We start from the raw sequence: 18,187 nt of genomic DNA on the forward strand, positions 1-18,187 counted from the left end.
AGAGTGCTTTGGCCATTGCGCGTAACCCAATGTTTCATGCGCGTACCAAGCATATTGAAGTTCACTATCATTATGTTCGGAAGCGGTTGTTAGCAGGAGACATAGAGTTGTCCTATCTTCCCACAGAGGACAACATAGCAGATATGTTTACAAAGGCACTTCCTCGTCCCAAGTTCGAAGTCTTCCGATAGGCTTTACACTTGGTTCCCTTTGTTACATGATCTGACATCCCTTGTACATTCATAGGGGCTATATCCTTTTGGATGAACATGTGCCACCATGACCAGAAAATACTGGGTATTCTAAGACGTTTCCAGAGTACTTCAGCCCATCCCATGGAGGGGGTTTGTAGGCCATCTCCTGGTGGTTCTAGTGATGCAATTTTATCTGCCATTGATCTTTTTTAATAAAGGAGATATTACATCCTTTATGTCCGCCATCATGGAAATTTTTTGGCGTTCGAAGCATGGCAAGAAAAGTTTGCGCTTGCTTCTAGTAGAGCGATTATGTTCGCCAAAATTGCATTGGGGGCTGAATATTCTCAACATTCATGTGCACATTCTAGCTCATAAAGGGAAAATGATGCTACAATTTCTACAAGGAGATCATCCTTGGGCTGCAATGATGCGCTATTTACTTCTTTAACTCACTACTCCTACATTTGGCTATTGGCAACCCTCTCAGTGAGATTTTCTGTTGGGCAATATTGAAGGCAAGGTCAAAGGTTGCCCTATAGTTACTCAAATGTTTTTGGATTGGAAACATATTCTCTCACATCTCGCTTGGCATGGTCGGGATTCCTTCCAGTGTTATTCTTTGCGAGCGGAGAACATCCACTGGTCCCGGATTTTTTCTCAGCCGTTGGCTTTACAGGAGCCCAACCGCTTGTATTTTCTTGATTCAAAAGGAATTTCCTTTGTGGCAGATATCATTCATGATGATGGCACTCTTTTATCTTTCCCTTTGGCTACTGGAAAATATGGTTTGGGAATGCATTATCGTCTTGTATGGCAAATCATTACTCGGATGCTTCCGCCATTTCAGCCAATACCCCCTTTGGAACTTCAAGACAACAGGCTTCAGGATTGGACTCTTCTTCCTGTACACTCGTCCATTCGTTCTTTGAAGCTATCTCATATAATACCATGGGCATCGGACTGAGCTAATAAATTTTGGTGTTTGCATCGTCCGGTCAAATGGTGGAGAAAATGATTGAAACAGATTTGGCACTCCAAGGTCCCTCTATGACAACAATGGCGTGTCTTGTTGGGGGTTGTTCCGTCTGGACAGCTTTTATCACGCAGACATATTGCTCCGGCTATTTGTCGTAGGTGTTTAGCTCCAAGAGAATCTGTATCTTATATTTTTTGGCACTGCCCCGAGACATGGAGCTTGAGATTGAGACTGATATTTCCTCAGGCCTCTTTTGGCAAGCTTTTTTGGTTGTTTGGGATCTATCCTCGACGGCCGGATTTTGAGTTGTTCTTTACCTGGGTTCACTACTGAGCACTCTAGACTCTCTCGAAAGATAGAAATCATAGAGTCTTTGGTGATCTAGTTCTTTCTACTTTTGTTTTCTTCCGTCGTTCTTTGCAGCAACCGCTCTTCGATTGTCTGCAACCTCATTACATAAATCATGATGTATATGCGTTCTATCTTTTGGGTTACCAGCTTTTCTGGGATAGCCGTCTTGTAATATAAAGCCTTCAAAATTTTCACTATTAAAAAAAAAGAGTGTGTGTGTGTGTGAGAGAGAGAGAGAGACAGAGACAGAGGCTTGAGGATATTTCGGGTAAAAGAGCCCAGGCTGTAACCTATAGCCTATTATTTATTGAATATATCTTATACATATGCACAACATATGTTAATCTAATCTATAGAAAATAACTTATAACACATATATGTACGCATGCGTGCGCACATTTGTATATTTGTATGTATGTATGTATCTATATAATTGTATTTCAAGCATTCCTTTCACTAGAAACCTTTCTGATGACATTGCATAAACATTAATAAAATGTGTGCGCATGAATGTATGCACACGTGCTGACAAAAATGCGTGTCAATTAATGCGTGTCAATTGTAGGTGCTTATTGACTTTCAAGTCTATGACCTTTCACGAAATGAAGTTTAGATCATTCGAATCTTTTTGTGCGCGTGCCTACACATGCGCACACATTCCATAATAGACAGAAACATTCTGTAAAAATAGGGCTTCTGAGCTATAGTTGAGAGTTTTCTCAGCTGTAACGTCTCATGTAGCACTTCATTTCAGCATCGCTAGGATGGCTTGTATCTGAATGCGCTCAAACAAAAGGCATTTTTAAACTACCACTGACACTTTCAAGGCCATCGCCTTAGCTACATGCCCTCCCTAATAATAGGACAATCCCTATACATCTGCAACTAGTACATTTATTTCTTCTCTTGTAGCCTGCACTTGGTCTTACATGCAAAAGAGTCCAATCACAACAGCACACTCTTCCCATTGGAACATCACACTATTGTGTTACCTGACGGAAAACTGTGATGTTGAGTGTTCCTTCCACATCAGCATGGTCATTTATACGATTACATGCATTTTCCACATCCCGAAAGCAGGTGATTGGCTTCCCATCGATTGCCAAAAGCATATCGCCTTGTTCCAAAGCACTTTCCGCTTTAGATCCTGCTAAACAACCTTTCACCCTTAGAACCTGTCTCCTGACTGGGTCCTTCTTTGCCAAAGCCTGCACAACAAAAGAAGCATATTGTCAAGGACAATTTGAAAAAGTTATAAGGCAATGTGCAAAATGTCATCTCAGATTCTAAACAATTCAAGTAAGATACAAAAACATTTGAGAATATAGCATAAGATTTCAAACTGGACATACAAATTGCTTTCAGCTTAATAATTTACTCAAATTACAGGATAGTAAACTTGTATGTGCACTTATAGATAAGCTACACTACAATAAAGTCCAGACAGGGTGTAGTAGGGAAGAAGAACTGGGAGAACAGCGGGGTAAAGGGTGGCACAGGAGCAATGTGCTCCAAACCATATAGAACACTCATACAGACCATCAACCAGAAAAGTATATGTAAACAATCTGCATAATTGGAACACTGATTAAAAACTCACTCCCCTAAGGTCAATCAAGGAGGCAAAGAATGCACAGAAAGCCAACAATCCAACCATCATTGTTTCATGAATCACCAGTCATGCAAAACATGCTAAATGGGAGGGGAGCGATGACGATGAGAGATAAAGACATGAAATCAAAAATGTATTCATCTCAAACCAAGACTTGCACAGATTATATTTACACCATCAAAAGATCCACGTAAGTATTCCCGACTCCGAACCTGGAGCCCCATCGACGGATAGCTCTCCCTGTCACCCCCTCCTTCCGCCTCCATCTGTATCCGGTCCCTCTTCCTCCTCTCACTAACATTCTGTATTCTTAATCTTTTTGCATCTACTCCAGTTCCCTGCTCACTTTGCCCTTCCCATCATCCCATCCTCCGCCTTGCTAGCTGTAGGCTAGCTCTAAAACTCCTCCCACCTGCCCCCCGTGCTGTTCCCCTGTTTGCGCAAAGGCTGCAGGGCAGTCCCACCCAGTCTATTTATGTCCACACTTGGCCTTACGAGGATGTGACCGGTGTAATGGTTTTCACTTGAGGTATGTCTACTTTGCTGACAATGGGGCAGCATGCCTTTTCCATTGAGATGATCTCCCATGCCTACTTGAAGGATGGCAGAATACCATCACGAGCTAGGAGATCCAAGATTGGTTTGGGCACCTCCTTCCCGACGTTTCCCCGGATTTTTTTTTTCCCCCAAAAAAGAGACTTCTATTAAGTAAGAAAGAAACCCGCTAGAGCAAGCTCTATGCAGAAATACACCATGCTAAGCATATAATAAAAAACACCTCAGAGGAATGAGGTAGAAAGAAACCAAGGCTGAGGCTGAAAATGCCATCTCAACGCTGTAGAAGTCTCAGCTTTCCCCGGATTTTCAATGCAGGATGTCATTTAGCCAACATCACTGCTTGGAACAATCTCCCTCATATGGCGGTATCAACGCTCATGCCATATCAGTAAGAAGGGAGTGTCTAGTGAAAACTGAATTTTTACGTGTACAGGCAGCAGTACATAAGGTTGTCAAAGAATCAAGGAAGACCCTAAGAGCTTCTTCCACCAAGTGCAAAATCTAAAACCAAGAATCCATATCTTGTGTGAAGCAAAAGAACATGGGAATGGCTCTAATATCTTCACCAACCCTAGACTCTGATAAAGTGATGTTTATAAAAGGTAGATATCCCAATTCGGCTAGCACACACTTACAGGGTGACAGACAAGACATGTTGAGGAGTCCTAAGCCTCTCTAGAAAAGCAATAGTAATGCCCTCTTATCATGTAGTATAATGTGCATTTGAATATCAATTATGTCTCTGATTCAACTCATTCACGTGGCATAACAGGCATATCTTCACTGATCCTTGGGTATACATCCTCCATGTGGTCCTTGTTATCTCCCAACTTCATTGAGACGGTGGTGGGGAGAGACCCTCAATTTCCCGATGGCCATAGGTAAACCATAAGGGTGTAAATACTACGTTATCCTGGTCTTATGATATGGCCGTCTGGGATGAGGCAATGAGATCACTCTCTGTAGAACTGAAGCTTCTCTAAGACACTTCAATTCTATTGGAAACATTCTATCTCCACCAATGTGTTTCTAAATATGAGGCTTTGTTTCTACAGGTCTGAAGCTTGCGCATAGAGCTTGTGAGTATGTGTTGCCTTTGATCCTGAATTCATAGTTTGAGGTTTATTATGTCAGGCCACAAAGCATCCAACTTCGCTTGGATAAACCTCCAAATGTGGTGCCTCCTAGAGGCACAAGCTATATACACTTACACTAATAATCCACTCTTCATGCATTTGAATGCTAACGACTAGAGTTTCATAGACTTATCTTCCAATCCTCTGTAAATAAAAATAGACCTGAATACAATCCAGTAAAACCTTTAAGCCAAACAAAGCAAAGCAGGTGACCCTCCCTTTTTGAACAATACATCGAAGAGGGTCATTGCTTCAGGATGATTTTAACTGACAAACATTTGGTTTGTATTTTTAAATAAAAGCAGATTAAACTTTCTACCCAACAAGAAGACCGATTTGCATGGCTGAGTGCACTGTTGTATTGACCATGCAGGGGGGAAACATACGTCTTCTTGAAACAAAGCTTGATCCATTTTTAATTAGCAGTACCATAGTTCTTGAGATCCTGGCTCTTGGTATCTTTTTTACTTGAAACGAGCATTATTAGTACACAAACGATGCAAACTGATCACAAAAAAGGATAATGTCGCACTCTTAATAATATCCGACTTGACAAACTTTTCTTACAATCTAAGTCAATTAAAACAATTAACATAAGGGAATAAATTAGACAACATTTACACGTGTCAGGCTAGTTCACCAAAAATAAAGAAGAAGGAAAGAGTCATACAAGAACCCAATTGTCGTTTAGACCAAAACTGCGAGCCTTTGAAAGGAGAGTAGGATACAATTCTGCCTCAAGAATGCGTACAACCGGCATATTCCTCTTAACATCATTTATTAGCAATGGAGGACCTGTATTGCCATTGATTATTCCATCAAGGACCTCACATATTGCATAAATGGGAATGCCACGAACAAACTGATGATCTTCAGAAGGGCTGTCACCATACTTGACCTGAGGCACAAAATGACAATGCTAAACTACAAGGGGAATGCAGCCATCGGAAAGACTAAGTGATAAGGGCTAAATGGAAGACAACCTTCACCTGAGTTGAAAAGCTTGCCCATAGTGCTTGGATTCTACCCTGTTCATCAGCAAGAACTCCCGAAAACGCATGACCAAAATCTGTGAAGAGATTTCATCTATTCAGTAGAAGTCTATTAAAAAAATGTATAGCACTGGACAGTCTAAAAAATCTCCTGTACTCCAATTTTACATATCTAGCATTTTAAACAAAAAGAGAGCACAAAGATTGCAACATAGTATCTCATGGAACCTTGTAAGACAGGACAACACGCACACATACATCAAATACTTGCACAAAACCTGGCAGTTAACCCAGATATGCTTGACTTAAGGGAAAAGAAACCTGTGTCAAGTTCTATGACCTCCATATTCATTGCCCGGTATCTTGGACAATCAGCAGCGCCAATGTTAAGAGCAGCTCCTGGGTTTGTGACTATAGATTTTCTTGATGTGACTTGTAAACTTCGACTCAGCCCAACCAAGTGCACTGAATCACCCCGTTGTAGTGGGGGCTCTGCAAACAAAAAGTTGAAGAGTATCGGGCAAGAGTTCAATGATTGATATACAACTCAATACAACAACAGAATTGCTGGAACACACATTGCAACCTAAACAAAACAAGAAAAGCACAAAACAGCAAAAATATCAATTTGTCCATTCAGCATGCAAATTTTTATTTGGCTTAAATTTGTATCTAAAATCACTACCCCCTGCCATTGGTTATAAAGAAGACAGTAACAGCTTTACTTATGCTACACTGGCATTTGATTACCCCGCTCCCATGTCTTTATCTTGTTCACAAGTGGACATCCTCTCTAAGACAAACTCAAGTTTTTTAAAGGGTCATACACCTGCTCAATAATGTTGAAAGCAGCCACAAAATTTTTAAGTTGAGTCACTGGTTTATTGACACTTCCTATCCCATTAATGCATGTAAACTGACTTGGATTTGAGCCAACTGTTTAGAAGGAATCTTCAATATAAGATCTTCCTACTCATTGACAGAGCTGTTCAAGAATCGTAAGAAACGGCCATCATTTTATGAAGTGAGACACGAATCAGAAAAAATAGACTAAATCAAAGCTAAAAGTAACCCTTATGTTCCCAACTATGTTTTATAAAGTGCAACCAAGAAAGCATCTAGTGATTTCCTCCCAGGGACAATAAAACAAGCTTACAAGAAAGCAAACGGCGAAACAAAAGCTTTAAGGGTGTAATGAAAAGTGATCTTCCTATTTTTCATGGTGTCAGGAAATAGATGAAGTTTTTTGAGACACAATGTAAATCATTTTTGTTTCAGTCCTTGAGCTTATTGCACCAGTAAACAAGTCATTCTTATTCAAAATAATTAGATGGTAATGGACATCCCACATCCTCCAAACAAATTAGAAGCTAAAAACCACAAAGGTGGTGCGCACCAGCCTGACATGATGCTCAATTTTTATAAGAGAACTCACCAGGAAGAAGAACGGCAGCACACACTGCAGCCATCCCAGCTGAGCCCAAAGCAGCAGGATCATAAGCAACAAGAGCATAATTGTGTACAGGATGAAGAAATACCACCTGTTCATTTCATGAAATAAAGAACACTTAATGTCAATTGTTTTAATGCTTTAAAACATGCTAAATTATATAAACTCAAATCAAAATTCAAATTCAGTAACTCATTAGTCCTGGAATGTCTAGGGAAAGGATAACATGCAAAATGCATAATTTTCAGTTAAACTGTGTCATCAATGCACAGTTACTAAGATAGTGAATTGCTCCTTCAAATTCTTGTCCACTAATATCTGCAAATCACATATATGGTTTTGTAAATGCTTTTAATAGGGTGAAATTAAAGCATTATGCGTAAGTCGTGTGTCTCTTCAGATGGTTCAGGGTGTAGATAATTCCAACTCAAGTTATGCCACATGTGCCATCTTTTGGAGCCTTAGCTCAAAGATATGCTAAGGTGGATCATCTCAAACATAAAGTGACCACAGCCTGAAAAATGAAATGATTAAACTAGAGTAGCCGCAATATATACCTTTGTAAGACTAGAATATGTCCAATCGTACAAATTCAGATTGTTATTGTTCTATAGTCCAAAATTCTAGAGTAGCCACAGTAATTTGAAAATGCTAATTTAGCTAACTTGCGATATGTGTTTGCATATGTAGGAGTCCACAACTTCAAGGAAGCCTACACTAGTGGAATAGCTGCCTACCAGCATGGGGCCTGTACTTTGCAAAAGCTAGCTGTGCAAGGCAAATCGCCATTGATGCAAGGAACGTCTCTGGTAAGTGCACAATAATTTCTTTTTATAGCAATTGATTTCAAGATTGACCTTCTGAAATTTCATGTTGCCTATGGCCAATAGGATACAGAGATCTCAGAGACCTATGGTCAGACGGTCTCCACCGAGTAGAGCAGTGATGGGCTGAACCTCTATCGTCGATGCTCCGGTCCGTCACTGTGTCATGTGTGGCTCCTATGTCTCTGGCTGCATCCCTCCTCCTCATCTCCTCTCGCTGATCCATGCTGCTCTCATGTCGTTGATCTCCTCGTCCTCTACCCCGGTATGCCTAGGAGCAGACTGAAATGTGTAGACATCTATCACATGTCACTGGGCGTGGTCTACCCCTATCTCCTACGGCACTACTCTCTCTTGCTCTGTGATCTGACACAAAAGGGTCTCTCTATGTCGTCTCATCTTCATCAAATAGAGCCCAATGCAGACCTGGTCCTGCAATTGAATTAGTCAAGAGAGGTCCAAAGCCATGTCCCTCCTGGAAGAGGCAAAGATAGCGTGCTCGGATCTCATAGTAGACCGGAAAGGTACATAGGAAATGCTCCTCCATTTCTAGCTCCCCCAAATTGCACAATCTGCAAATCCGCTGCTCTCTGGGTGTACCTGTGGTTCTCCTTGTCGCAATCCTCAACTGATGGAATGAGACCCACATCTGTCCAATCCTGAGGGCATTGTAGACTCGTATGTTCTCCAAGTACGGGGTCTGATGACCACTCCATCCTCTAACACTCTCAAGAAATGGACACTGTGGAACCGGATCTTTTGGTGGGGACCTCCTGGTTCCCTCCCCAAGTCCGTGACATAAAAATCTGAAGTAGGTCCAACCATATAATACGGTTGATCTCATCTCGTGGGACCAGGGGATCAAGAGCATCCAAGCTGTACTGAAAGGGGGGAAGGGGGCGGGGGAAGATGATCTCTGTCTCTAGTACCGACCCACAGATCTTGGCCAGCGTATAACCAATCATGAGAGTATTGTAGTTCCCAGTATCCATGGGATCTCCTACATTGTGCATATTGGCACAATGGTGTGGTACTCCAAGCAGGAGGGAAGCCATGACATACTGCGTGGTTGAACATCTGTGCTAGAATCGGGGCCAAGACTTCTTGTCCATGTGTGAAGTTCTCAATCCGTAGTCCCTCATGGTCTTGGGCTCTACGGTTGTATATATATGTATGTATGTATGTATGTATGTATGTATGTATGTATATATATCTATATATATATATAGAGAGAGAGAGAGAGTAGGTAGCAAGTATGAGAAGGAAGAAGGATAGAATATAGGATTAGATGTCACATCAAATGTATGTACAAAGGACAAGAAGGTGGACTTATATAGTCCACACACACAAACATTTTATTGGTGAAATCACACACACACAACATCCCCTAGCCAAATTAGCCCTACCCCTCACTAACTTGGCCTTCATTACAATCCATCCCTCCTCAAAATTGTGGGTAATGGTTAGGCACCAAGGCCCCCTACTGTAAAAAGGACATATTCCATCATGCATGCCGCCAGGGTCAAGGAAATGTAATATATTCCTTTTCCTTTAGTGTTATGGCACCTCCAGGGTCATGTGGGTGGAAATCCATCCTCACACGCTCACCGTCACGAAGCTCCATAATCACATAATTTCCAGATGTCCCGATGGTTTTGGTTCTGCACACCCCATTGCACTTTGCTACCCACTTTCTCCACATAGGAAGCATTGATTGCTTTGCCATACACCCCACATGGTAGCTCCCATGAGCGCTTCAATGAGCTGTCTTTGCATTGCATCTCTGTTATGCTGTCCTTGCCGAATGTCAAGAACTGAAAATCATCTTCATTATAGCTGCTGTATTTGGACTCAAACAGCTCCATAAGTTTCTCTAATCCCCCAACATTCCATGGATCTAGAGTTCTCACATACGGGACAACATAGGGGTCCAAGATAGTAACATACGTCTTTCGGATGTCTTCCAAAGATAATATCTTTGCTGAAACATGGTGCACCTAGCCTCAGAACAGCCAAATAATTTGAGAGTGACAAATCAGGCCTGCTAGAAGTCCTGTAAGCATGGCCCCACAATCTTTCCTTGTCACTGGATACACCAAAGTCTAACCCCCTGACAACAAAATAATCAAACACATTGTTTGAACCTGTTTTGGTAGAACAAGGAGGGGGCATTCGATGAAACAGGAAAATGTCAGATCCTGTTTGACCTCCATGTGCTTTAGGCTGGAAAGGGTTAGCTGTCCATGTTACTGTTGTATTAAGAAGACAGCAGGAACATGCACATTCCTCAAAAGCTATCAGCCATCTGCAACCTAAAGTGAATGTGCCAACCCATAGTCTTGCATACGCATGCCATATTGGCTGCAGCTAAGCCACCATTGAGCAAGTCATCTCTGCCATTATCTTCAAATACCACTAACCAAAATCCAATCAAGCGCAATTTCAAATTTGTCCTCCCCGAAATCTGCGAGCTGAGTGCTGTTGGAGGGATGAATATTCACCCGTGGATGAAAGAGATGGGAGAAGATGGTTTGGATTGGGGACGAAAGGTTTCAGACCTCGTGTTGGCAAAGTATTAAAGTCTTCTTAGAAGGGAAAGCCACAGGGCTCTGAATCAATGGTGTTGGCAGCATTTCTTGTCTCCTCGCCTCAAGAGCCTTATAGACAGATTCGTATCCTTACCATGATCATATTGATATTAGCCTTGGTGTTTTGCTGAGATTGGGTTCCATTTGGAGTATTGTAAGCCTCTTTGACACTTGGACACCTCCAGGGACTGCTGGTGGCTACTTTTTGTTATTTTGAAACATATATCTTGATTCCTCATCGAGAGTGATCATTGTAATCTTGATACATCTTCTAGGTTCCCATGAGTTATGTCCGAGCATCTGAAGTGCTATATTAATTTGAAGCCTTCCATTATTTGAATATAGAAGACACAAAAAAATCCGATTGCTGCTGCTCCTCCCCCCACTCCACGCTGCTCCCTCCTCCTCTCTATGCTTCAGCGCAGCCCTCTCCTCTCCCTCTCCCTCAGTCCTTCCCTTCTCCTCCCTCTCCGCCTACCCCCTCCCTCCCTCAGCCCGCCTACCTGCCCCCCTCCCCCGCCCTCCAGCCACCTCATCCCGCACCCTCAGCCCACCTCCTCCCGCCTTTCTTCCTCTCCCTCCCTCCTCCCCCGCCAATCAGCCCGCCTCCACTTAGCTCTCTTCATTCCCCCTTCCCCTCTTCCTACGGTCTCCCCCGCCCTTTCAACCTACTTCTATTGAATCAGTTATGGATTGATTTGGGTTTTTTGCGGAAATCAATCTCTACTGATAAAATCCTTCTTGTTTGAAGATTGTAGAGAGGGTAATCCTTGTTCTCATTGTTGTAGCCAACAAAAATATATTTAACTACCTTATTATCCAGCTTGCTTCTAAACTGACTAGGTATATTTGCATGGGCTACACAACAAAACACCTTGAGGTAGTCCACTTGGGGTGTTCTATTGGACCAAGCCTCAAACAGTACAACAGTTTTCAAGGACTTCATAGGGCATTTGTTCAAAACATGTGCTGCACACAGTATTGCCTCCTACCAAAATCTGTTTGGCAATCTCTTCCCTTTGATCATGCATTTGTCTATTTCCATTAGAGACCTCTCAACAACACCATTTTGCTGAGGTAAATAAGGGGCTGTACACGGATGCATAATTCCTCTTTCCTTCAAGAATTCTTTGGAGCAATTTAACAAGGATTTTGCAGCATGGGGATGATGAGGCGATCCTAGCAGGGTGAGGGAGTGTGGGCTGACTAAGAGGCAGAGGGGAGAGAAAGGTCGAATACTGCAGAGCAGTGTACGACCCCTCCAAAGTAGGTGTCATAATCGGGGAGAGAACTGGAGTGGGAGAAGAAGGGAGAGATGGAAGAAAGAAAGAAAGAAAGAAAGTTTATTAAAGTCTTCGGGAGACCGTGAAGGTCTATGAGACTAAAGATAACTGATACAATGAGCATAACGGTGGCGGTCTCAAAACGGGCCAGCCAACCGTTTCTACAAAAAAATGTGCAGGTGGTGATCGTCAGAGACCAATCATAGAGGGGCCATCAAATGGGAGGCCGGAAAAAACCCTGCGATAGATGATTGGCCTCTGACGGCACGCGACCTAGTCGAGCTCGGTCGTCGGGGGCGGTGGGTGGCCCTGTGGATGAGGGCAACGGTAACCCCAGTGAGGCGGGCAGAGAGCAGAGACGAGATGTCATGGACCCGGATGTGTGAGTCTGTCCGCTGGCGCAGCTGTCGTGGCTCTGGCTCTCGCTCACGTCCGCGTCGTCGGCTAGACTGAGGAGAGGTATCCTATGACTGGAAGAAATCAGTGATAGGCCGCTGGGTGTCCTCACACTGTGTGTGCTGCTCGTGTCGCCGTGCTTGGAGAGAGGTATCTCGGTGGCGAGTCATCTCATGTAAGAAGGCGGCTAGGCATCGCTGATCCGGGAACTACAGCATGTGTGGGAGGGAGCCGAATCCGTCGCGGAAGAGGCAGTGGTACCAGCCTCGAATGGCATAATAGATAGGACATCTAAAAGCAAAGTGCTCCTCCAACCCGATCTCCTGCAAGTCGCAAAGTGGGCAAAGGCGGTCCTCTCATGGGATACCCTCTGCACGTCCGCTCTCGATCCGTAATCGGTGTGACGAGACCCTAAACTGACCGAGGGAAATCCGGAGCGCATGTGGTAGATGAAGCTGTGTGTAACCCGGAGGTGTGATGAAGCCCTCCTGTGAGATCTGGAGGCAGTGTCAGCGGTAGAAGTCGAGCTTCACAGGAAGCTCGAAGTGAAGAAACCATGTCCGCCAGGTGTGGAGCTGGGGCAGATCCACTCGAATGAGCCGGTTGACCTCCTGGTCAGTGGGAGAGAGGGGAGATGGTGGAGCGTCGAGGCTGTACTGAAAAGGAGGCAACCGGTCTAAGTCGAGGCCCAGTCGGGTGAACCAACTGGAAAGACGACTATACCAGCATCGCTGGTCCCCATCAGCGGATAAGGCCATAGAGGAGGATAGGGCTAGCCAAGGTAGGCGGAGGCGACCGTCGGCGGAGGAGCTGAAATCCCTGACTCTGTGGAGATAGGTGATAGCCTGAAAAGCCGCATCAAGCTGTAGGGGTGAGGCGCCGAACTCTCCTAGAATGATCTGGTGTGGTACCGATGGTTTGCTGCGGATCATCCGAGCAAACATCAGTATCTGTAGGCGCTCGACTCAAGCCCATTCTGTGTCTGAAAGGTCGACTCCCCACCACGGGCTACCGTACATGCCTGCTGGGCGGACCAAAGAATAAAAAAGGAGAGACTTGGTCCGCGGGTCCTGGAAGTGGGAGTGGTAGAACTGTCGCTCAAGCCTGGCAAGAGCAGCGTATCCCCAGCTAATTCTGGCCTGCATGGCCGGGCGCATCGTAAAACTGAGAAGACAACGCCCAAGTATGTGTAAGAGTCAACTATCTCAACAGCGTCGCCGGCGAAGAGGAACTGCTCTCGGTGCATAGCGGGTCTGGAAGTGTTGAAGATCATCACCTTGGTTTTCCCAAGGTTGACCTTCAAGTCATGTGTATCACAGAAGACTTGAAGTCCATCCAGGTGTCGCTGAAGACCAGTAGCGGAAGAGGATAGTAGTACTACATCGTCTGCGTATAGGAGAATCTGGATGACAGCCTCCGCAAGAGAGCAGCCTGCACTTCCGAGTGTCCTGATGGTGGTCTCGAGCTCATCGATGTAGAGGCCAAATAGAGTCGGTGACAGGGGACATCCTTGTTTAACTCCGATAGTGCTCATGATCTCTGGGGTCCAGCTGGTACCAATCCTGACCTGCCCCGTCACCCGCTCATAGAGAGCTACTACTGCCCAGATAATCACCGAGTCGTAACCTAACTCCTGCAGGCGTCTGATGAGTCGGACGCGGGGAACGGTGTCGAATGCCTTGCGGAAATCCACAAAGCAACAATATACTCTCTGTCTCCTGTGTCTGGCCTCCTCAATGATCCCTCTAAGTGTAAAAATGTGATCGTAAGTCGAGTGATCCGCCCTGAAGCCGGCCTGTCCGGATGCCCTGAGCCCCTGTACCTCTGCGCGAGCACTGACCACGCCATCTAACACTAATCATGATGGTCCTGTATCCTAGATGGTGTCAGTGACAACCCCTCTATCCTAGGGGAGGATGGGGCAATCGATGTCATGGGTAGGGGTATATCAGAGCCAGTAGCTGTAACAATAGAGGCTATGGGCAGTAGTGGAGCTGAAAGTGGAGCTAGAACTGGAACTGGAATTGGAGCTGAAGCTGAGGCTGAGTATGAGGATGTAGATGATGTAGCTGAAATCGAAGCTGAGACTGGAGCTGGTGCTGAAGCTGAGGCTGTGGCTGAAACTGAGGCGGAAGTGGGCCCCACCTTTGCTTTGTTGTCCACTCCAAGTCCACTGCGGTTGTATCGTGTGTTCACATCTTCGAGTTTCAGCTGTGTCTGTTTTTTCTTGGCGGCTTTATCTGTATCCTTGCCACCTTTTCCCATTTTGTTTTCATTGATCCGTGTTCAGTGCAAGTCTTATTGCAGGAGCGGGAGCATGATGGGAGGTGGTGGGGGGGCTGTAGGTAGGCTGAGAGACTGAGAGCAGGCGGGGGGGCTAGAAGGGGAGGGGGGGGGTAGCTGAGTGGTAGAGGGAGTAGCTGAGGGGTCGAGAGGGGAGGCGGGGTGGAAGAGGAGGAGGGGGCGCAGAATAGGGAGCTGCAGCAGGAGGAGCAGGAGCGGAGGGGCGGAGAGAGGAGCTGCGGGCTGAGGGGGAGCTGAGGTGCGGAGCAGGGTGGAGCTGTGGAGCAGGAGGGGAGGTTAGCGGGTGGAGCTGCGAGGCAGGGCAGAGCAGCCAGGCAGCGGGAGGGGCAGCGGGGGGAGCAGGAGCAAAGGGGCGGAGAGGGGAGCTGCGGGCTGAGGAGGGAGCTGCAGTGGAGGGCGGAGCTGCGGCAGCAGACGGGGCTGCTGCAGCTGCAACGCAGCGTGGGAGGAAGGGAGTAGCGTGGGAGGGAGAAGGAGCAGCGCAGGAGGGAGGAGGAGCAGCGCGGGTGGAGGGGCGGCGGAGCAGCAGCAGGAGCTGCAGGCTGAGGCGCAGGCGGGGAGCAGGAGCGGAGGGCAGGAGCAGCGCGGATGGAGGGCAGGGCAGCACGGTGGAGGGCGGAGCTGCAGGGCAGCAGGAGCGGAGGGCAGGGCAGGGCAGAGAGAGTCAACAAGTTTATACACAGAATATTCAAGCTGGCTTGGCTAAAACACTCTTCAGGATTTACTGTATATCTGGATGTACCGCTGCTTTGTTGTGAAATTATAGCTCTGTATAATTCCTCTTAGAAAGAAAGCTCACATATCTACTCTAGAGAAAAAATTTAGGTTTCAACAACAGGAAATCTCACCTCAGCAGGGATCTCCATAGGATAGGCAGCAAATGACAACATAACATCAGATACTGCTATAGCCACTGTGTTTTTGTCTACAGCAACAAGCCCCAACTTTTCAGAATGGTGAACAACAACACCAGTCCCGCAGAAATGTTGGCTGTAAACACCATCCAGCATTGCAGAGAGTGGAATATGAACCTGCCAATACAGGGGCACTGCCAGGTGGTTATAAGGAGTGAATGCACTCATTCCTGTGTATCTCCTTTTAAGTGGTTATTAAAACATGGGCAAACATAGACTATAAAATAAATTAGCAAAGCATACTAAGTCAGTGTCATCAGGCCTTTACCTCAAACATGACAAGCGTTGGTTCAAGCACATTTTCAGCAACTGAAGCATTGATTCTAGTTACACCTGCAATGCCCTGAATACCTTCCCCAGGATTCTCAGGAAGACTTTCATGGGTGGCTCCTTCTCTTTGTTCTACCTTACAATCAGATGTGACGACCCCATCCTCCACGAATTGCTCTTGCACACGTCTCCTTTTGGATTCTACTCTTCCAAGAGTGTCAGAACTCATTTGCTCACAGTCAAATGTAGAAATTGCAGATGCTACCCCTGAATCAAGAATGCAAGCTACCGCGGAATCTCTTTCTTTTCCAATTGGATTTGAAACAACACGTCCATCCATAGCTGCATATTCACCCACAACAGCAAGGGCTGGCTGAGTGGTTGGCTCGGTTGTACCAAAGTGAACAGCAGTAATGGTACAAGCCTGTGTAGGACATGGCATTGCCAGCCTGGTTTGCCAAATCCCAGTAGTATCATCACGTTCATACAGCTGACGAGGAGCGTACCATTCATGTCTATCAACCGTCACTAGAACAGACTGCACATGCCACCAAATCCGGTAAATGATGTTGCCAGTGTGAATAGTAAAGTATCAAAGAAATGAGAACACAAATCTTATGACAAGCATAGAACTAGCAGGAAAAAATAAAGCCAAACAAATGCCATCAACTACTCTCTCTCTCTCTCTCTCTCTTTGTATGTATGTATGTGTGTGTGTGTGTGTGTGTGTGTGTACACACACACACACATATATATGTACATATATACATATATATATATATCTACATATGTATATGTACATATATATATATATGTATCAAAGAAGTGAGAATACAAATCTTATGACAAGCATAGAACTAGCAGGAAAAAATAAAGCCAAACAAATGCCATCAACTACTCTCTCTCTCTCTCTCTCTCTCTCTCTCTCTCTCTTTGTATGTATGTATGTGTGTGCGTGTGTGTACACACACACACACACACACACACATATATATGTACATATATACATATATATATATCTACATATGTATATGTACATATATATATATATATATGTACATATATATATATATATATCACATGATGTTTCTACCTTCTGGTCTCATAGGCTTCTTTGGCGTTTAGCTTCCAGCAAAGGCCAAGTGAGCCCTTTGCTTCAGCCCATAGCGGATTGTATGAGTTACTTTTGGTTTTGTACTGTCTCATAGGCCTGCGAGGCCGCCTACAGACGTTAATACATCTCTCTCTCGTAGTTGACTTTTTTTTGTCTATGATTATGATTGTGATTCTGTTAGCATAGACTAGTACTCAGCAAGGGTCCTAGCGTACCCTTTGCTTCAGCCCACTGAGGCTTGTATGAGTTCGCTTTTATGTGCACTTTGTCCCATAGGCCCGTGAGGTCTCCCATGGACATTAATCTCTCTCTCTCTCTCTCTCTCTCTCTCTCTATGATTGGCCTTTGACGATCACCACAGGCATGTATATATATTTGTATCTCCCCCCTTCTGCTCCATTTTTTTGTGCCATTTTTTGTATCATCTGAAGATAGATACACATTTTTTGCACCAGGACTAGACACGCCATCCTTCATAACTTTTATCTTTAGTCTCATAGACCTTCACGGTCTCCCGAAGACTTTAATAAAATTTCTTTCTTTCTTGCTTTCTCTCTCTCATGCATACATACATACAAACATATACATAAATGTATTGTTAGTCTCCAAGGCTGCCAGGATCATTGTGCAAATGTTGAAAAAATACTAAACATCGTAATAATGACTTGTTAACGACATGAAAAATAGTATGATAAGTTTGGAAAAATCCACCCTAACAGACAAAAGCCACAAATGAGTAAAATCTTGGTGATCATATAACACAGTTAGGAGAATAGGTGAAGTCAACTAACGTAGGGCCTTTACAAGACAATTACGATGTACTCAGACATGGGGGGAGATGAATTTGTGATCCTTGAACACTTGGCCTACATAGATGCATAGGTTGACCAGGCATGCATGATGGAGGTCCAACCCCTTACAGCTCTATCAGAGGGGACCGCCAAAACCGAGGTGTTACTCTTGATATGGCCCACCTGATATAGAGATCAGGGAGAACCCCCCCCCCAAAAAGCGAGAGACAGCTCAACAGACTCAGCTACAAGACATCTTTGTGTCCCATAGAAGAGCCACCATAGCACCTAGATATGTTTTCCTCGCACTAGTTTGGTGTATTTGAGTTTATGAGCTTTTGATATTGCATGTTTTTCCTCCATGGCTCCACTGGCCTATCTACAACTAGTTCCTATCTTCATGCAAATAAACTGCTAGTTCTAGCAAGCAA

The 18,187-nt window shown here is 44.7% G+C and overlaps 1 protein-coding gene across 3 annotated transcripts in view; it reads right to left on the reverse strand.

Moving 5' to 3' along the window:
- The window catches only part of DEG7 (DegP protease 7), a 118,163-nt gene that overhangs the window by 13,863 nt on the left and 86,113 nt on the right, over nt 1-18,187 (reverse strand). The window contains exons 15-21 of one of the 3 annotated variants that reach the window (XM_087373224.1): nt 15,850-16,389; nt 15,516-15,698; nt 7,258-7,363; nt 6,144-6,314; nt 5,820-5,899; nt 5,501-5,728; nt 2,517-2,732 (exon numbers count right to left, since the gene is read on the reverse strand). In XM_087373224.1, coding sequence (XP_087229350.1) covers nt 2,517-2,732; nt 5,501-5,728; nt 5,820-5,899; nt 6,144-6,314; nt 7,258-7,363; nt 15,516-15,698; nt 15,850-16,389 — 1,524 coding nt within the window. Of the gene's footprint in view, nt 1-2,516; nt 2,733-5,500; nt 5,729-5,813; nt 5,900-6,143; nt 6,315-7,257; nt 7,364-15,515; nt 15,699-15,849; nt 16,390-18,187 lie in introns of all 3 variants that reach the window. The other 2 variants (XM_087373220.1, XM_087373231.1) reach the window with 2 other exon arrangements.

Source organism: Dipteris shenzhenensis, chromosome 1, assembly GCF_047967505.1.
Source record: "Dipteris shenzhenensis isolate YYH24624 ecotype China chromosome 1, Dip_SZ_1.0, whole genome shotgun sequence".
NCBI lineage: Eukaryota > Viridiplantae > Streptophyta > Polypodiopsida > Gleicheniales > Dipteridaceae > Dipteris > Dipteris shenzhenensis.